Genomic DNA, 21,731 nt, shown 5'->3' with positions numbered 1-21,731 from the left:
CCTTTCACTAACCACCCAGGAAATGCAAGCAATTCTACAGCAGGAGCTGAAAAGGAAGTTCTCACTAATTACCACTTCTAAAGCCTGAGTGGGTATGACTGCAATTATTGTCATTTATTCAGAAAAGGCTTTGAATCCCAAGAGATACAAAAAGCATACACCAAGAGCCACTACACCTCATATGCTTACATTGAAAATCCTTGTCCTAGTCTTGCAAAATATATGTTCTGCCCTGAGAAAACTGATAAAATATATTTCCACAACAGTAACTGCTGGAATGATTCAGGGATTGAAAGGACAGAAACAATAAAGCAAATCTGATTTCCACTGTGACAGCACACCTTGCAAGCTTCCTGCAGTAATGCTGTTCAGTAACATTGCAGGGGGAGAAGTTGCTGCATTATAGGAAAACACAGAAAATCTCAGTCCGCTGCAGTGGCCCTGTAGTTACAGTGGTACCTTGGAAAGCACAACGTATGCAGAAGCGAAATGCTGTGATAAGATTAAAAAGGTACCAGATAATAGAGTTAGAGCACACACATGAGATTTTGCTCATGGAAATGGCAGTAAAATTAGAGAAGCAGATCAACCTGATTTCACAGGCAAAGAATGGTTTCAGAATAATGACTCTATAAAATGCACTGCTAATGTTTATAATTTATTAAATCTACCTTAAGGTGCAGAAAGCATTCATATGATGGTGTACTAGAAAGTAATGTTTAAGGTTTTATGAGTCAGCACACTTTTCAGCAGTGCTGTGAATCATACGAGATGTGAAAGCATTTCACATTTGAGCAAGAAGCCCAGATAACTTAGCCTGAAAAGCACTCCTATTCACTCAGCAGGTCTAGAGAGAAACAGAAATAAAGCCCAGGTGGCCTCCCAGTCCAATGCTCAGCCCAGTCACAATTTTGTAGTAAAAAATATGGCAAGACCTGGAAGTCAAACACTACCACAGATGTTTGATGCACTGAGAATCTAGTGTAGTATAAAAGAAAAATTAGAATAGAAAACAAAAAAGAACACAACCTGGAAGATTAAGCAAAAATGTACTTCCAAAGAAAGTTTATGCTCAGAATCCACAGCTCACGTTGTGATCCTTAGCTCCAAATCTTTGATGTGTAGTTTTTTTCACACTGGCTGTGTTCAGTTACCACTTAAACCATCTTTTGTTTTACTGCACATAAGAATGGAAGAATGGAGGATGAGCAAAGATGGATGGAGAGATGTGGGCAAAGGGTGTAAATAGCAGGCAAGCAGTAGTTTAATAGTAATGCAGATCACAAATGGTCGCTAATGTTTTTTCCTGGAAATATCAAGCAGAACATTATATTACAAGTTAAAAAAAAAATCACCTAGCATTTTAACACAATATTTGAATACAAAAATTTTTAAAAAGTACTCAAAGCAGGTACCTAACAACACACCTTTCACTCTTTAGAGTACAGTAGCGCTGTTTGGTTTTATGTTTATTTTTATTTAAAGGGTTACAAAGAAACAATGACACAAAGAAACAGGGGCATCCTACTGGATTCATTGATTCACAGTTTCTCTCAGATAACAGACAATGGAGCCAGTAGCATTGTGTGAAAAGGCAACAGGCAGGAAACAGGCACAAAGAAAGCATTCAATTTAAACATGAATGAAAAAAAGATCTTTTTTTACTGTGAGGTTGATAAACAGTGGAGCAGGTTGCCCAGAGAAATTGTTGAATCTCCATTCTTGGAGATATCCAAAACCCACTGCTGTGTTCCTGGGCAGCATGCTGAGCTCACACTGCTTTGAGCAGGAGTACAGGACTAGACAATCTCCAGAGGGCTATTCCAAATTCAACTATTCTGTGAATCTTTAGCTACCAGGTATCAGCAAGTCAAACCTACAAAAACTGAAGTAACTTGGCTACTTGAGCAGAGCAGAAACACAATAAATGACTAAAAATCAAGCATATCTAAAAAACTGAGTTTATTGACTGTGGAACTCAAGATATAGGCACATACCACACTGGATCTTTCCTTGTCTTCAGTCAGTGCCATACTCTACAGGTGTTATCCTTGCTCCCTAGTAATAAAGACATTTTGAGGGAATTGTTTAGCTCTATTGCACAACATACTCAATTTTGTTAACTCAATTGACCAGCTACCTGGAAAACAGAGAAACCAGAAGGACAACATTTTTTTGTCCATGACTAGCAAAAGACAGCAGGACCTGTATTTTTCACTGAGATCATCTTGCACGTGGATATTTGGGGGGTTCAGTGCAAAGGTCCAAGCAGTCACAAAACCTGCTCACATTTTCCCACACAGGGAATTTTTGTCTGAAGTAAATGAACCCTGAACAGGCTGCATTGTTCTGTAACCAGAAGATGTGCTGTCATTAAAAAAAGATTTGTATCTTCCTCATCCAGAACTCCCTCACAGCAGCGCAGTACAAGAGCATGACTTAGACACTGCTCTGTGGCTACTACTTGCCAACAGATGGTGACTTCATGCTTTGGTACAATTTTTTTCACAGCCATATTCATTGAAGCTTCAGTTCCAAAGTAAGTTTTAGCTTTTCTTCACTGTATTTAAGCAATTGTTGGCAACCTACATTTGGGATTGACCCCACAGCACTTTGCAGACTCTATTTTTTAGCACAATAAAATTGAAAATGTGTTTCAAAACAAAGGAAAGAAAAAAGATAATTTGGGATACATTAGTTACCTGTAATGATTATATTGCCTTTGTAATTGAAAGCACAGGAGAATATCTCATCAGTGTGGCCCTCTAATATCTGAAGGCAGTGTCCAGTAGCAGCATCCCACAGTCGAGCTGTCTTATCAGAGCTGGCTGTTAGAATACGATTGCCCTTAGGGTTGAAACATATCTTTAAAAAATATAGAAAACAATTATATTACTTACCATGTTAACATGCCTGGAAAAGGAAGCATATCTAGAGATTAGAAAATGAAAACAAAAGACAGTAAATAATGTAGTCAGTTTTTCCGCTAAAATCAGCATCACCGCTGGCAAAATTATGTGGCTGGAAACTTTGTACAAAGGTCTGTATGTAATGACCACACAAAAGGATCGAGACTTCAGATCATTATCCCCCAAGATCAGAACTGCTGTTGTTGTAACAACTTCATTTATACATTATCACTATTCCAATGTAAAATATATGCATATTTTGTGGACATCTTTTTTGAACAACATATGTATCTGTAATATCCAAACTCCCACCGAAGGCAACTTATTCTTCAGTATGTCTTCATATTTTGTTAAAGGTTCATTCCCCGAATTGCATGAATTTCCAGATAATCAGATTTATACATATTTTTAAGAATTAACCAGACAATATCAGGTTTATTATATAATGCATTATTGCTTAATTATTAAGGACAAAATGCCTGTTCCCCTGAAATCAGATTTGCAGGTAATAACCATCCCAAGTGATCACAGCTACACAGAACATCTGCAGAAACAGATTATCTTTTCAGCATGCTCCCAGATAAGCAGATTCTCACTTGCAGCAAAAAAAATCATACCAGCCCTGAGGACCCTAATGAATACCCTCCCTAACACTCTCACAGTACATACACAGCATATTTGTATGAAAGCTAGAGAAAGTTATCTATCTGAAAGAATAATGAAAACTCGCAAGCATTAAACAACATTTTTTTAAAATAATACTCAAAGTTTTGGAAGCAACTAAATTCATTTGGAGCATTTACAGGTGAGGTCTACAAGTCTTTCACTGAAGTTCATGAGTAAACTCAAGACCAAGCAGTTCCTGAAATGGACTCTTAGCTTCCAAGTATCTTAGGCACCATGTATTTTCCCACAGAAGTATGTTCTTTTGTTCCATTCCATAAATCAGGTGTGCAGAGAAATAAAAGCAGTAAAGAGCAGGAGGTCTGGTGGAAGTGAGGGATAATGGTGATGCTAAAAATCTCAGAAGGCAGTGGCTTCTGAGACTTCACCAAGATACTCAAATGCTTGCGCTCACTCTTTAATAGTATTTCTGTGTCATGGAATAAGTGGTGGGTTGGATGTTACACATAATTAAATTAGAAAAGGTAAGATCACATACAACTTACCTTTGAAATCTCACCTCCATGCCCTTCAAGTTTTGCAATGCACTTTTTTGTTTCTGCATTGTAGACTCTTCCTGATCCTGTTGTAGTAGATTAGGAGCCGTTTGTTGTTGTTAAGTATGTATTTAAATAAGAACACAGTAATAAGATCTGAAGGGCCACATCCTCAGGTTTGATTTCAAAGGAAATACATGACAATCTTAACACACTTTCTTTCAAGGATAATGTATGTGAAAAGGGACTGTAATTTGGCTGGAAAAGGCTGTCTTCTTAATGGTTTCTACTGTACAACTCCTAAAATGTTACCCAAATGCCCACATCGAGGATGGACCACTGAAGTCTGCAATTTCAGAATGCATGCACATCTTATTCAGAAAGCTTTCATTTTATTTCAGATATACATTCTATTTAATAATCTACTGATTGCTTTTCAGAAAACTTTTTACATTGTCTTAAGCATTAATTTTGTAACTACAGTAGATGAGATCCTAATAATGTTCCCCATCATCTGGTAACCTGTTCCTGAAAGTGCAAAATCAGAATAATGTGTAAAGAGAACACGGTATTATCATTAAGTGCAGATGAATACAGAAAATTATTTATTGTGATTCCTAAAAAAAAAAAAAAAAAAGTAGGCATGCTGAACTGCAAAAACTTTCACTGGGGAGAAATTCCAAAGTTTAAGCAGAACTTTCTATAATGCAACAAACATAATCTGATCTATAGTTCCAAGTCATAACACTCTGCTTTTATCAAGTAAAAACAAAGCAAAAGGACAGAGCTATTTTCATAGTAGTTCCAGTCACTTCACTTACCATCGGCAGAGGCGGTTGCAATACGCTGGCCAGCATAATCAAAGCAGACATCCATTACTTCATCACTGTGACCTGTTAAGGTTGCTATATGCGCACCAGTCATAGCGTTCCACAGCTGCATAGGCAAATAAAGGCTATTTGTTTTGCTTATTTTGACTAATATATTTGATAGATACCTAGTTGATCAATTAAGTGACATGTATAAGTACTTTCTGAGGCCTGAATGAATGTATTAACATGAAACCTGGATATAAATCAATGAAGAGTCACGATTTTGTCAGGTTAATGAAGCACTACATACTTCGTATTTCAATGTATTGATTTCAATGAACCTTAATAATACATAATTATTTGATCGGACTTCACTGAAATGAAAAACTCACGTAAGAAGCTCATAGGTTTTGCATTCAGTTACGAATTCTTTAAGGAATTTATGTATTATTTTAAAATAATACTCTTACATTTACAAAAAACAGAGTTTTATGTATCAATAAGACAATGAGAAAGCTTCCATAAAAAAATAAACAGAAAGGAATTCAAAAAATACAGCAAGGAGATACAAGAGCCCAAATTGAGGAAAAGAATAATTGTCAATCTAAACTGCTGCAATATGCTTGTGCTACCTAAAGAAAGTGAAGAGCAGGTGGCTTTTTTTTTCTTTCTTTTTTTATTTCCCAAAATACGGGCATTTTGAATTCCTGTGGTTGGGGAGGTGACTGTATCACACTTAAAAATATCTCTTTGCATGATACTCCAATAATTTATCCTGAGGAATGTCTTTCACAGTGTCCAGCTATCACACATGGCATAGTGGGCTCAGAGCCCAGAAGAAAGTCAGACATTTGATTCCTACATACTGTGAGTCTCTTCCGATTCTGAAGAGCTAGATTTTGAAAATGTTACAGCTTTGTCTGTTTTATAGCAAGTAAAACAAAGATGCTATAGATTTGGATGCTCATTTTTAAATATTGGCACAGTACATCTGTGAAACTGCTGAGCACCTCCTTGTCAGTATTATTTCAATTGTATGCGGATGAGAATCGGACAATCTCACCACTGAAACATAATCCTTTTGCAGTTTAACACTAACAATCACAGGCACTCATTAGAAGCAATCCAAATGAAGAACTAACTCCTAGTGACCTGCCAAAAGTCACATGTGATGCTTGTGACACAAGTATCACCAGAAAAAAAAATAAAAAGAGTAAGACTCAAGGACATGAACTGCAAAATAGTCCCTTTTCGCACTAAAAATATAAATAAGTTGTAATGGCCAGAGCTTGCCCTTTAGTTTAGCTTTACTGGGTGAAATTATAAACTACACTGTTATTAACTTACAGTAAAGTGTTTTAAATAGTCTAAAGTGGTTTTCTGAACAAAAACAGGGACTCACCAAATTCTATACAAAAACAAACAAATTATTCAATGCATTATAATGAGCTTATGTAAAAGAGCTTATGTACTTGGGTGTTCAGTGCATCCTCAACTTTCTTACCATGCATGTTTTGTCCATTGATCCAGTGACAATAAGAGAACAGTCCCAGTTGAACTGTGCACTGCTAATTTCTCCTCGATGGCCTATTAAAATATGCAACATCCTGCAAAAAAGGGAATTTATATATTTTGTGTATATTTTGATATATCAGTATAAGTTATAACCAAGCTTACAAAATGTCATAGGCAAGGTGTCAAATCTTCCCCATGTTAACCATTAAAGCAATCAAATGGAGTGGTGCAGCTCAATTAGCATCCCAGTACTGTGTTAGTTTCATTTTTTCTCTTTGAGACAAAGAGGCAGTAAATAATCAAATGAAAGAGTCCTCCCTTTCTTCTGTTCCAAAACTACTTTAATGACTGTATTGCCAGTGAAATGTGATGACTTCCCAGTGCCAGACATGGATTTATTCTGTTCATCTAGATACAAAGCACATACACCAAGTTTTTCCACATTACTCTCCCAATATTCTGCTTGAATTAACTATAAACAGTGTCTTTTCAAAGCTCCATATCAATAACTACTCAATCTAAATCTTTTATAAAATCCAATGAAGATCCAATGGAACTTAATCAGGTACTTAACATGAACTTGTACCCAAGTAACAGGCAAATGACAGCCAAACTGAAATATGATGTCTAATCCTCATTAATCCTAAACTTCTTGCTGCACAAGGACTGACAATACTAGTTCCATGAAATTGTTCAAACAGTTTTAGCTGAATAGAGGGGTACAATTAGCCATTATTGCTTACTATGAATTAATGAACCCTATAAAGCAATGAACCCTAAAAATGATTAATTGATGTGCATATTAAAGGATTAGAACATTAGGATTTTATCATAATGCTAATAACCACTGTATCGTTAATAGCTTCAACTAATGGATAAACTAATGACCAGAAAAACAACTAAATGAGTTTAAGTAACTGAAATCTTCACATACGATATGTAAGGGTAACTAAATTAATATATATGCTAAATGAACAGTTCATAAAGCAAATCTCCTGAGCAACTGAATTCGCTACTTGTTTGACAACAAAAACTCAATTATATTCATGTTGTATTATAGACTCTTCTCTTTTTAAAAATGTAAAGCTTGTATTCTACAGTCCTTTGTATAGTAATGCCAAATCAACAGAGAAAAGCGAAATTCAGAATTTTGTGAACATATTATTTGGCCAGCAAGACTGCTGTTACCATAATAGCTAATACCCAAAATACTTCATCATGAAAAGGTTTGAAAAAACTTTGATTTCCAAATCTTGAAAAGACAATCCATGGCTTAAATGTAAACCTCTGCTGAATAAGCAGAATGAATAGCACAGAACCACAGAACCCATTATCTATCAGATTTAGAATTAGGAAGAACCCAGAAAACAGACTGGTGAAATGCCATGTAAAATGTTCCATTTAAAAGGAAACACATTGGGTTTTTCTCCATCACTATACACATGGTTTCCTTTTATTTACTAATTTGAGAGATATTTCACTTCTTTTCGCAAAGAAAAGAAAAAAAGCAAAAAATTATACCTTTAAAAACACAATAGAATATTTATCTTCATAAATTACCTTGTCAATAATCAGGACAATTATTTTATTATTCTGCTTACAATGAATTTCCAGTTGAAAAAATATGAAGATTTATCAAGATAATACAACAAGCTCATATTTAGCTATTTAATTATTATTTGTTGGCATTATAATCAAGACATTTTGTTCTCTACAGTGAGTGGGATCAAATTTTCTCCTCTTCATAAATATATACTGACATACAGGAGTGTGAGGAGGAAAGTGAACCATCTGTTATTTAAAGTCAATGTGACTGCACAAATTTTCCATGAAACACCATAATTTTTTTTTAATTCTTATTATTTTAACTTAAACAGCCAGTTCCATCTAGAAATTCTAGACGTACAAAACCACAAGTTTCCATGCTGACGAAATATTTTCCTGTTTGGAGCATCCACCAGTAACAACCCTATGGTCTACCCATTGTGTGAGCACTACGGAGGCAGACACATCTAAACCTGTTGCATACAAAAACAGTTGGTGAGAGCACTTCTTTCTAGAAGAACAAAGGGAACTGAATAAAAAATGGAAAGATGAAGTAATACATACTCTAAAAAAGGCAAAAATACACCGTCTGTAATTTGTTTCATTTGTTCAACATTTTCTCTCTCATTTTTCATTAAATATACAATGTAAAATGATACTTATCAGTACTTTAGTACCTGCCAGTGACAACATCCCACACTCCTACTGTGCAGTCAAAGGAGCCGGTGATAATTCTGTCTCCGGTGGTGTTAAAAGACAATGCAACAATTTCTGCTGAGTGCCCCTAAGAGAATTTAAAAAAAGGACTTTGGGAATGCAAATACCAACTTTCTATTAACTTATTAACTTTTCAGCAGCACAGATCTACTTCACCACTTCAGAATATTATTTACTGTCTTGCCCAACATATCGCAATTTTAATAGAAAGATCTACTGGACAGTGAAAGAGTCAATATCCCAACACCTGAAAAAAATCAGGCACACTGCTGAAGCAGTGAGCAATTGCTGGTGATAGGTGAATAACCAGATAAGTGACTGATATTTCCATAGCTGATTTAAGGAGAATCACATCTGTTCACCAATGCATACTGAAATCAGATGATTCATTTACAGTAAACTACGGTACAGCCTGTCTCTGGTCTCAGTGGAGAGGCTTGGAAAAATGAGCATAAGCATATTTTAACTCTTGTACATTCACACGTTCCACTGCTCTTTTCTCTCCTCAGGGCTCCGAGAGAAAGCCAAGGGGAAGCAAATGCCTTCCCCACTCTATAGGCCATCTACACCAAGGAATAAGCTTATGCTCTACATACTACTTAGGATTTATTCAAGAAAAACTGGAAACAATGCCAGCCAATCAGAACAAATAAAATCCTAGCAAGCCATGTAGAGCAAAAAGAAATCATAATCTACTGGTAACTGAATAGTATTCCTCTGCTTGTAGAGCGAAGATAAATCACAACCTACAGGTAATTGGATGGCTTTCTCATGCTGACGTTTACAGGAAGATAATCTCTGCAGACGCAACCTCTGACACTGATTTTTCTTAGAGTTGTTTTATGTTACTTCAGAGGAGGCGATAAATTGTTGTATAGCAACATTTTAATTAGCAGTGGAAGGCATTCCAACCTATAAAAGTAATGTCACTGAAATGAGAAGATCTATCTTTTGATAAATAGGACTCCTTAAAAACATCATATTCTTATCATTCGCTTCAAGTTTTCCTAATGTTTTCTAACTGTGGTCACTATGGGACTACCTGGTAACAGAAATTCTCAGAAAGTTTTGAATATTTTGTGAGTCAGAAAATTTTCTTAAAAGCAGGAACAACTTCAAAAACAAAGAATGAAAACATACTCTTAAAGTAAATACTACTTCTCCTTTCTCTATATCCCATAATTTGGCAGTTCTATCCATGCTTCCAGTTGCCACCAATGTGCTCTGAAGATTAAATGATAAACATACCTATAGCAAGAAATATTGAAGAGAAAGAAGTGAGAAAAGAGAAAGCAGATAATTTATATACATTTTTTCAAAAGAAAACTACAATATTTCTAAACAAGAGAACAGTCTGAACTAATTTAATAGTTTATGACTTTCAGAAAAATTACAAGGCTCTTCTGACAGTTCATTTGGAGTGCAACAAATCCTTACTCCAAAATTCCTGCTCAAATCTACTCGACTCACAGAGACATGGAACCCAAAGACATGTATGGTGTTGTATGGAAACATAAAGGAAAAAGAAATATCCTTCCACACTCACTATTTCTGCAGTATGTCCTCTGAAAGTATGATAACATTTTCCTGTTTCAGCACTCCACAGTTTGCAGGTTTTATCAAAAGATCCAGTGGCAATCTTGTCACTAAATGGAAAAGCATTGTTTTTATTTAGAAGAAAAAAATCTAACTTCAAAGACTCACATAGAACTCACAGCAACAATATCTAGTCTTCAAAGCATGAAAGTATATTTCTTAAACTGGTGCTTTTAGTTTAGCAATAGTTTCTATCTATTAAATAGCAACCACTCCTGTGTAGATTTGCAAAGCAGAGAATGGCAGCTGGGACCTTCTCTGCCTCTGCTTGTGTGAACATAACGAAGGGCAACTGCCACAACTTCAGCCAGCAGCCATTCCCTCTGTGCAGCTTGACATGAGACAGAGGTGAATGAATGTGGAGTTCCTTGCAGGAAACTACATGAAAGGCTTTATGCTCTCAGGTGCATTCTGCTGTACTACAAGATCCTAGAGCAGGATTTCACAAACAGAAGTTGCATTAAGGAGAAAAAATAACCGATAACCTATGAGTAACATGAGTCATGAAGTTATCTGCTGTACTTCCAGAAGTATTTAAAAGCTACCTCATTTCAACTAATAGGGTTTGTTTGTTTGTACACTGTTAGAATCTGCTTTATATAAGTAGAAAAGAGGGTGAGCTCTGCTCCCACTTAAGTTAGTGGAAGAGTTGTGAGTAATTGCAGCTAAAATAGAACTGAAGTGAGGTGCCAAAAAAATGTAGCGAGGGAGATGGTATTGAAGCCTAAGGATTAGTAGAAAAAAGTTGTTTTTTAATTTAAATTTTAATTTAAATTTTAATTGAAATGTAGCTCAAGGATCCCCTCAGAATGCATCACTTCTACACTTCTGTTATAATCTAGTCACTGATCTTTGCACAGATTTGTCAGACATTAGTTCATGTGAACTATATAAAACAATTTAATGAATTACTCTTTTATATTAAAAAAAAAAATCAGAATATAAGACTGACAATGGGTTCAAGGATCAATAGTCTTTTCATTCAAAAGGAAACGATGACATTCCAAATAGACTTTAACATGAATTCCTAATGCTAACTTTGTATTGCTTAGCAGGTAAATAGGATATTTGACAGTGAAAGTAGCTATGTGATTCAATGTAAAAACAGGAAATAATTTCTATCTCATTTTGAAAAGAGGCAAAATGATTTACTTATACAAAAGCTCCCTAATGCAGAAAATTACAACAAAACCTCAGTATCTAAAGTAATTCCTTTCATCTAACAGGTGACAATTCTGACTAAGGCAAACAGTATCTGCAGAAAACAGAAGATGCACGTATGCATATTTGACATCCATACAGTGGCACCCTGTGGATTTCATAAAAATTACTCATCTCTGACACATCTGTATCATGTCTTAAATCATAATGAATGCTTAATATGCATGCAATACAAAAAGTGGAAAAATCCACTTTTGTTATGATTTTATTCTTCCTTAACTGAAGTAACAGAAGTTTTGAATTTCTAAATATACTTTAAGCAGAAAATGTTCTTAAATGTATACATGTACATACAAAAAACATACAGTGTCATCCTATGGTGATTAGCTGCAGTTGAACTTTTCCAACTCAGAATCTGAACTGTCTGAAACAGTTTATCTTATTTTAAATTATCAATTATGATTTATCTTAGAGAAAATGTATTTACCCATAGGGATTATTAAAAGCTATTGCATAAACAACGTTTTTGTGTCCCTCCAGTGTATGCAACTCTTCTCCTGACGCAGTATCCCATACTTTGCAGGTTCTGTCATAGCTTCCTGTGATAAAGCTAAAACAAAGAGAAATTTATTTACTGTGAATACCACACTATTCCTGTATTTACTCAAATAAGTGACTTCCACAAACTTCAGTTATCTTTATCTCAGACTCTGAATCTTTTCATTATTTCTAAAATACTGACTAATGACCACAGTTCTTTTTCTTTTTTCTTTTTAATATTAGTGATAAAAAAAGACTTGTTTCTTTAGTGTATTTAATTAAAACACAAGTTGCTGCTTTCAAATTTTCAAAACAGAAATGAAAAAACAATTAGGCATAGGCTCTTAGTGAAATCAGTCACGACAGAATTCCGTAACAGTGAAAGTCCCAAAGAAGTTTATGCCAAAGACTTTCTGAGCTTTTAGTGATACTTGCTCTGTTGCCACAAAGGTCCTTTTCTATGAAATATGGTAATCATCAATAAACTGTCATCTTGGAAGAACAAAAAGACATCAACTGAGTCTCACCCACTATATTTTGGCATCTCCCATTGGCTCTTCTATAGAAGATGAAAATCTAATCCCCAGTCACACCTGAAGTTGTTAATAAATAGCAAAAATATGCGAGCACTGAATTTCACTTACAATTTAATTTACAAGACTTCAGTTAGGTATTACATAGTTAGAATTTGAAAAGAACTTACCGGGAACCAGATTTGTTGAATGCTACATTTGTCAGTGGCAATATATGTGCCCTAAGTACCTGAAATAGAAGGGGAAGGGAGCAAGAGAAGAAAGCATTTGATATATTTTAAAAACAAGTAAAAAATCAAATTCCTCAAAATATTCAATAGGTCAATATTTTCTCCTCCTCCTTTCAGATTAGCAGTTATGTCTGTAATATATCAGCCCCTCACTGAAACAAAAGCAAAACAAAAAATACCCTTGCCTCAGCAGATTATTGCTGCAGATATTACATGGTATTGATTTCAGATTCTTATTTCACTTGAATGAACTGCCTTTTCCCAATGTTTACTTCCCCTCTGCTCTCTCTGAGACCAGTGAAATAGCCCTAGGCCATATCTGAAAGGCCAAAAACAAATGCCTGGTGACATCCTTAATGAAAAAAATATGGCAATTAAGCTTTAGATAGTAAAACAACAGATCTGACTGAACTGAGTATTTTGAAATATGTACGTCATATATAGTATGCTTTTGGCTATTACATGATTTTGTTTTCAAAAACAGGAAGAACAAAAACAGACTGCAGCTCTATCTTATGAGATCATGACAGAAAAGTATATAGAACCATAACAAAGTTACTTATCCAAACAAAATTCAAAGAAGGGACTTAAAATGAATTTTTGCCTCTTTTGTTTAGGTTACAGAGTCTACTGTTTTTCTAACACTGAAGAACTTACACCTATTACAAGCTTAAGTCTGAAGAGTAATAGTATAATAACATAGGAAATCACAGCATCTGCTGACAGTGAAGGAGTGTTATAAATACAGCAGTGGTCCGCTAGGTCTTCTCTGCAACATCTTGAATGAAGAAGAAATTACTTATGAGTAATGCTATTTAATCACTGAGATGTTACCACAACTTTTTATTTTTATCTCTAGCTTTCTCAGCTGCCTGTCTCAGAAAGGAAAACAAAGGAAGGTCAGAGATGTTCAAGACAGACAAGTAGGAACTGATGGAAGGGAAATGACAGTGATCAGGCAAAGGACAGAGAGAGATACAGAAAAGGCAGGCTTATGTTACATTTTAGATCACAGAATAACACTATTCTTTCAGCTTTCAGTGCTGTAGTACCTTCAGTCACAGAACTCCAAGCCTGCAAGAACAGCTTGTGCAAATGATATAATAATCAAATCCTAGGGTGATATTAAAAACATACCGCAGTTCTGCAAGTGACAGCAGCCTGTTGCAGCAGTCCCTAAGATATATGCCAATCAGTATGGCACGCCATTGCTACCCAGCAGTTTCAAATCTGAGAGCTTGTTACAATGGCTTGCTTCTCTGTGGGGTGCCTAACAAAACACTATCACCACAATTACTGGAAATAACAAAGGGATAGGTTTACATCAGTGCCTATCTGCCCTCTTAAGATTATGCTCTTGTGCAACAGGAAAAAATATTTATTTCCAAACAATGCAAACACTGAATATCGTTTTGGGAAAAAAAAAAAAAGAAGAAAAGAAAAAAAAATTTTGCTCATACTGATCTCCTGTATTAGTATTTTGGAGAAGTCTGACACTTGTGTTTCATTTACACGCACAGAAAAGTATGTACTTCTAGCTACTTGAGAGAAAGAATTAAACCAGAACTGATTGGATTTCCCTGCTTGGAATGTTTCCAAATTGATCAAACATGGTTCTACACACAACAAACAACAAGTACATTATTTATTCTGAAATTTGGACGTGCAATTGAGTATTTGCCAGTCTCTGTGATGAGCAAAAGAAAATGTAAAAGATTGTGAAAATTAAGTCATCAGCACAGCTGAGGGCGTACCTTAAAGCACAAGAAAGACTTAAAATTTAAGATGCCTGTTTCCAAGGTTGAATGTACAGATCTTTTGTATTATTCACTCAGATGTGCACTTCTGGTCAGAAGAATCAAAACTATAATATATTATATGTATATAGTAACATTTCAAGTTCTCCCTTCTCCCTCTTATGTTTAGGGTAACAAGCAGTACTGACCAGCAATTTTTAACAGCTAGACATTGCCATCTGCTGACACAATAAAGACAGAACACTTAATTATTTCTGATTGCAACATGCAATCTCTGGAAGTGATTTTATTCTACTTTGCACAGTTAAATACAGTTAAGTTTACTGTCTTCTGACAGACTAAATCCTGAATTTGAAGACCCAGAAGGTCGCTCTAGTCATTGCTCTTAAAAAGCTTCCCTATTTAAAATAAAATTGCAAATTTGTGTCTGTAAACTGAGATCAAACCATCAGTATTCAAATCTTTACAACTTTAAAGGAAAACAATTTAGCACAAAACAGCACGAACACAGCAACTATGATTCCCTTTCTCAAAGAAAAGAAATGTGAATGAGGAGTAACGTAGAAGACAAAAATTCCTTAAGCAGTGTTATTATGGGCCTCGGGCCCAATGCTGAGATGATGTTTAGAAGGCTTGGCATATAATTCCCTTAAAATTATCTCCTAGTAATGGTCTACTAAATAAATTATTATTTTTAAGATCAACAATATTGAGTACATGACTAATATTACCTTTTCCATCAGTTTTCCAAGTACAAAAGATCAAATAACTCTTTTATTATCATTATTTCATGTATTATTCCAGTCCTATGGACAGGATTCACTAAATAAGGCTTTTATGAACCCCCACCTTCTAATCTGCTACTTTAGCCAGTTTGTTGGCTCATCTCTTGGCTGGCAGAAAGTAATGACAACTGGTATGACTGTATGCAACTGAATACTTAAAACGAATATAAGTTCCACAGAATGAAGAACAAGAACACAATTCTATAAAAAATATTCAGGGCCTTTCCCAGCAGCTAATTATTTGGATTCTACTTACTGACTTTCTTTAAACATAACAATGGGTGTTCCTTGTTCACAGAGTCACTTGTAAAGGAAGGTAATTATTTGTCTCACACCCTCACACATAAGCCTGTGTAAATAGTGAGTTGGAATAGTTATACCTCTGGCCTTCTGGGGGAATTCCTGACAGGCACAACCAGGCCAGATTCAGTCTCTCTAAACAGTAGAGAGGTGATCAAAAATACCCAAGAAATTAGTCATAAAATCCAAATTTTTGCTGTCAGGTACAACGTACAGCTGCAAAAACATAATCACAACATTTCAACTGAAACCCTCAAAATCTCCAATCTCATTTTAAAGATGTTTCTGACCTTAAAAAGATAGAATTTGTGGTCCTCTTGTTCCCCTAGTTTCTCTTGCAATCTTTGTACTAAACGTATGACGTGTTCCTTGCAAGAAGCTGTGATGAGAGGTTCTTCTTTTTGAATTTCTTCTACTAAGGCAACGACATCTGAGCTAGTTATGAAGAAAAAGATAAGCACATTTCATCCTCTGGTAATTACAAATACAAACATAGTATTTCTTGCAGAGAAATTAAAGCAAGGAATTAAACAATATGCATTTATCTGATGGTGTAATGGCTTATAGAAATATGAATAAATCTTTCCTGGTTTCTTTACCTCTGTCCATCTTTAGTAAAGCATTTCAGTAAGATTTAACTTTTAAAAATTTTAGCTTGGTAAGAACTTTACTTTCTTGAAGGGTTTCCACAGAGGGTCAGACATGGGATCTGTGCATCCAGAAGTGACAGTTTAGAAATACATATTTAAAGTGGAGCTTCATAAATCCCCAATGAAATACCCATGAAGGAGCAACAACATAAATAATATTTGGAGAGTGTTAAAACGATCTCTCCTCATGGCTTCATAAGCGTATGTCTGTTCCTGTAACTTTTATTTATTATAACAACTTCCAAATCATGGTCCACAGTTCACTAGTGCTCATTGAGCAGCCAAGAAGTAGTTCATCTTCTCATCGCATCAAACTGCTGACTCCTGGCCATGCATGATTAAACAGAGGATTGACAATACCCAGCAGTCAAAACACAAACACACACTTATAACTACTGAGTTGTAACTACTGAGGAAGCCCAGACTTTCTGCTAGCACATAAGTAGAAAACTGACTTCAGACTTCAATGATTTAAGACCTCTAAACAGGAGACACTAACATCCCCACCAGTCAGTATCTTCTTAGTGTTATACCCTTGCTAATACAAGACAACTTCTGTCTTTCACAGTATGACTCATTTTATCCAGAGTACTGTGCTGAAAACAGTAGACAAAAGACAAAGTAGACAAGTAGACAAAAATACATAATTTTTAAATGTGGATCTCTTAGCTTACATGTGCAGGCTACATTGACTACTGATTTTGCCCTCTTGCAAGAACTCTTTCACATGAGTGTCTGTACTAAGAAAGACAACTATATAACATCATGTCTTTCTGCCTAACAAACTCAATGGATTTTGGCAAAAAACTTTATTTAACGGTGGCATTTTTTTGTTGTTTTTTTGAAATTCTTCCTACTAGAGCTTGCTGAATAGAGCATGTAGGCTGACTGTTATGATCAAAACTGTGACTAAGGCTCTTAGCTTTTTTTCTTTTTCATTTTGGTTTCCTAGAGGAAGGACTCACATGGAAAAAAACAGAAGAAACAATCTGAAATCTGCATAAAACGTGATAAACTTTCCATGGTGTTGAAAGCCAGCAAAAGAGTTCTATGAAAAACTCCACTAGATATGACATGGAAGTTCATGAATTGTCCCATAACTTTTAGGTGTACAAATATTTGATGTGAGTGAAAGAGCCAGACATCTTGTGGTAGTGTCAACTGAGAAGACAATGCTCATAAACAAAGCAAAAAAAACAAAGCATGAAATTCAGTGTCCACTCAACTCCCTCTCCCCCAAAGACAAAGAAAAGACAACAACTTTTTTGGACACAATGGTGGTCAAACAACAGGAGATTTCCCAGAGAAAGTTTAGGAGACTCCACCTATGGGGATGTTCAAAATCGAACTACGGAGAGTCGTGGTCAACCTGCCCTAGGTTGCCTGTACTTTTTATGTTCTCAAGAGGTCCTGATCAACCAAAACAATCCTCTGATCCTGTGACATACTACATTCTGTAACTGACTGCACAGCACTGTCAGTAATGCTGGTGCATGAGTTAGATATAGCAGTATTAAAGCAATGTCAGCACAGTAACTTCTTAAGTCAATATTATCAGCACAACAAACATCTTATTCTTCACAGGGAAGACATAAGAGTTTCCAATTGGTGCCTTCCAACTGCCCAAAAGCCAGAGTTAGAGGTTACTGATGACTATCCCCTGCACAGTAAACCTCATTTCCTTCCTCATTAAAGTTACCTCTGTCTTTTATGTTACTTAAGGATATCCTATTAAACTTTACTCCATACTTTAACACACACTGCATTTTTTATTCTTCAGTGTAGCCTATGCTTCACCTTTACACACATCATGATCCTGAAACTTCTTTCAACACCTGCAGAAGATTAGAATACTGGATTATGTTCTCTTCTTCTTTCAAAGAACCCAACAGCAATTAGGCTACTAAATAAAGAAACAGAAAATTTCCATTTCCACTGCTTTCGACACGTGACTCTTACTTTCTCCACACAAACACAAAAGAGGAAATTATCTGTCTTACACTACCTTGCTTATGGTTGTTATGAGGATTAACAAATCAAGAGGAGAGCTCTGAACTGACATCCAGTTGGTTCCAGTGATTTCAGCAGAGGTCATGTAAAGCAGTGTATGGGGATCTGAGTCAGACCAACTTTGTGAAAACACTCTGAAGTAGCATTGCAAGACCTAATTGTTGCCCACTGCATCATTACAAAGTAAGGCACTGTAAAACTCACCATCTCTGATGGCTCAGTATAGGCATCTTGATAACCAGCATTCTGTGAGAAATACAAGAGGCTCTAACTTTGAACAGCAGCACAAAGCAGGATGGAACACAAGATTTGCTATTTCAAGCGCTAGGAGAATGATTTGACTGCATTTTCTTATCTGTGCGTGTGTTTTAGTGAAAAAAGGCATCACTGACCTCAGTTATGCTTAAAACAGTCAAATAGAGTTGTACGTGAATGCAATAAAAGAGCAAACAGCTCTGCTTTCTGAAATAAATACTTACTGAGGACTAAGATCAAGTAGATCTATAGATCTGGTCTTCAGCTCACCACCTTCTACATATTCCAGAATAATTCCTTATTAAAAAAAAAAAAAGTGATAAACATGTCTTAATTAGATGATGTGGATTCCATAACACACACAGTTCTCGTGGCTGGCAGGAGGCCGGGCGCTCAGGCAGCGCTGAACAATCCTGAAGAGAGAACGGGTATTAAACATCCCTCCCTAAAATATTTATGCTCCATTTTCAATTCTAGAAATTAAGAAAAGGCTTATGAGTTTGGTTGGGTATTTTTTCGCATTATTTCAAGCCAGCCGTACTGAAGGCGCTCGCTGCGGTTCACTTTCTCCACGCTGTAGGAAAACGTGTAAAACCTGCCGGCTGCCCGCAGAGCCCGGCGGGCGCCCCGACCTGCGGTGGGAGGCGCGACGCGCCGCTTCCTGCTGCGAAGCGGCCGCCGGCAGAATCCTGCCGCCCCTCCGCTTCCCGGAGAAAAGGATACGTTGGAGGAACACCGCACCGCGGTGTCACCGCCGCACGTGCGCGACCCGCTCCATGCCGGCGCTCGGAGAGCACCCGGCGGGAAGCCGCCCCTCCCCGCGCGCGCACAGCCGCTCCGCGCTGACAGGACCGACCCCCGCCCCACGGCAGCGCCCCGCGACCCCAGCCGCGCACCCGGCGGGAAGTAGCGCAGCAGCAGCCGCCTCGGCCCCATCTCCGCCGCCTGCGGCTCGTTACCGCGGCAACGGCCAAACGGAGCGTGCGCGCATGCGCCGCCGGCTGCCATCGCCTGGTCGGAGCTGGTGGCACCGCTGCGTCCTGAGCGGGCACCTCAGTGTCGGTACTGAACAGCCCAACGGGAGGCCTGCGCAGGACCTGGCAGATTAACTGCGACAAGTTAAACGGCAAACAAGTTTTCATTTCGCGGGTCTCATAGCCTTCGTGGGTCTACATAGCCCATAGCAATGATGGGGCCACCCGCAGGGGGTTCAGATCAGCGTTCAACCATACATGACTTCTGCAAAGCAGCCCTGCGGCTCCCTGCAGGTTGACTTTGAAGGCAGCCCTTTGGTCTTGGGAAGCCAGGAAGTCAAACATAATGGCAATTCCAGGTTTGCTGTGCGACGTGACTGGGGTTTTGGTTTGATCCTTTGTCTTATTTGTACGTGGAAGGTCAGTTATCTCCAGTCAGATGGGAAATGTTTTTATTGAAAGCAATTAATCTAAACAACCTTCCAACAGAACTGACTCAGAACAGTCCCGTTCAAATACAACTTGGTGGTCTCCAGTGGCTCACAGCCTTTTGAATTTGTGTACCACGATACTTATCTGTCCTGATTATAATTTCTGAATAGAAATATTTTTATTCTAACATAAGTGATGCTAACAATGAACCTGGACATGCTTCCTACATTAACTCCTTCCTCTCCATTCTTTGTAAACACAGTCGTGCAGCCTATTTAGTACCTTCAGTATTAGTTAGCACCAACTAGAATTGTAAAATCATAGACTATCCCAAGGTAGAAGAAACCTGTAAGGATCATTGTCCTGGCTCCGCACAGGACTACTCAAAAAATCAGAGCCATATGTCTGGGAGCATTGTCCAGAAGCTTCTTGAACTCTGCAAGCTCAAGGCTGTGCCCACATCCCTGGGTGTTCCAGTGCCTGACCACCCTCTCGGCAAAGAACCTCTTCCTGATATTCAACCTGACCCTCTCCTGTTGCAGCTTCATGTTTTTCCTTCAAGTTCTATTGCTGATCACTAGACAGAGATCAGAGCCTGCCCCTCTGCTTCCCATCAACTAGAAGCATTATATTTACATTTTTAGTCTAATTTAAAGGTTTTGTACTTTTATACGGCAAAAATAAGGAGTACTTGCTATTTTAATTTAATATTATTATATGCATCTTTTCAGTTCTGTACTTCAGAGTGATATTTACATCAATTACTATGACATTCTCCAGAAATATATTTTTCAAGATTTTGTGTATCATTTACCACAAGCTTTTTTTTTTTTTTTTTTTTTTTTTTTTTTTTTTTTTTCCATTTTTCATAAGACTCAGGAAGGACAAACACAGCCCAGTCTGTGCAGGGGGGAGGAAAGTGGAACGACCGCAGAGCCCCATGACATCAGCACCTGGTGGCTCAGCACGTTCTCACTTTGCCTTATCCCTGTGAATCTCCATCCAAGCACACGCCTCGTAGCTTGTCATCACTCTGGAGCAACAAGCAGGCATGATGCAGTGATGAGCAGTCATCATCAGGCAAATCAAGCCTTGACACTCATCCCCCTTCCCTGGTGACATAAAGGCACCGACATGATGGCACTGTATACTCTACTTCTGTAGAATAACTAGAGAAAATTGCTGTTCTCCTGAGCACTGAATAGCTACACTATGCTGAGATGAGGTTTTTCCCAGAGTGCCCTAGGACAGACCTGTGTGCAAAATAGATGGTACCTAACAGTAAGTTTTTCTGACAAAACAGAACTACAGCTGAGTAGAGGTAGGATTACCCACAGAGATTTTAGGCAGCATAGATTACAGCTACGGTGAGGGGAAGCACTTCAACACAATTAATTGCTTGAGGGCAAAGCAAGCAGGAACTCTGATGATGCACCCTGAGGCAACCTGAGCAACAGGCAACCTGAGCTGAGTCCAAGTTCTTAGACTGCTAACGTAAAATTATTGACTGAGATTTTGTAGCATCCAATGGGTACACATGGCCTCAAAGCCAGGAAAGGTCATATTCAAAGACCATACACACACCATTAAGAGTTCAAAAATATCTACATTGGGAAAAGGGGGAAAAAAAAAAAAAAAAAGGGAATACTGAAACATTCTTCCAGGATCTGCAGCATTTAATCAGCTTTTAGGTAAAGAGATCAGAGGTATTGATGTCGGAAAGAGCATACATCAGTTGCTCCCTATGCATTTTTGCTTTTGTAAGCAGTTTGCAGGAATGGCAGAAAGCTCTGTATTGTAGACTTCGCTGAATATCAGACAATATTCAAATGCCTTTGAAAGGCTGCCGA

At 37.3% G+C, this 21,731-nt stretch overlaps 1 protein-coding gene across 2 annotated transcripts; it reads right to left on the bottom strand.

Moving 5' to 3' along the window:
* Positions 1 to 1,938: 1,938 nt before the first annotated feature.
* On the bottom strand, positions 1,939 to 20,038 carry DAW1 (dynein assembly factor with WD repeats 1). Of its 2 annotated transcripts, XM_031596336.2 has the most exons (13): positions 19,372 to 20,033; positions 18,700 to 18,772; positions 15,851 to 15,995; positions 12,659 to 12,717; positions 11,903 to 12,025; positions 10,205 to 10,304; positions 9,799 to 9,906; positions 8,619 to 8,725; positions 6,386 to 6,488; positions 4,891 to 5,005; positions 4,079 to 4,155; positions 2,703 to 2,865; positions 1,939 to 2,058 (listed from the first exon to the last, which is right to left on the bottom strand). In XM_031596336.2, the coding sequence occupies exons 1-13, from the start codon at positions 19,481 to 19,483 to the stop codon at positions 2,024 to 2,026; spliced, it is 1,320 nt and encodes a 439-aa protein (XP_031452196.2). In that variant the 5' UTR covers positions 19,484 to 20,033; the 3' UTR covers positions 1,939 to 2,023. The 2 variants fall into 2 exon arrangements, with proteins under 2 accessions (XP_031452196.2, XP_031452197.2); XM_031596337.2 differs by lacking the exon at positions 9,799 to 9,906 and having other exon boundaries at positions 19,372 to 20,038.
* Positions 20,039 to 21,731: the final 1,693 nt, after the last annotated feature.

The sequence above is a fragment of the Phasianus colchicus genome, chromosome 10 (genome assembly GCF_987193195.1).
Source record: "Phasianus colchicus chromosome 10, bPhaCol1.hap1.1, whole genome shotgun sequence".
Taxonomy (NCBI): domain Eukaryota; kingdom Metazoa; phylum Chordata; class Aves; order Galliformes; family Phasianidae; genus Phasianus; species Phasianus colchicus.
Note: the sequence above shows the minus strand (reverse complement) of the source record. Positions and strands in the feature narration are given on the sequence as shown.

What these genes read in the sequence shown, in the direction of transcription:
- DAW1 (XM_031596336.2), bottom strand. Translation starts at nt 19,483, where the DNA reads ATGGCAGCCGGCGGCGCATGCGCGCACGCTCCGTTTGGCCGTTGCCGC. An exon ending in AAGTAGTATTTACTTTAAGA is followed by an intron (nt 8,726 to 9,798) that starts GTATGTTTTCAT and finishes AAATTCTCTTAG; the next exon opens with GGGCACTCAGCAGAAATTGT. An exon ending in ATGGAGGTGAGATTTCAAAG is followed by an intron (nt 2,866 to 4,078) that starts GTAAGTTGTATG and finishes TATTTTTTAAAG; the next exon opens with ATATGTTTCAACCCTAAGGG.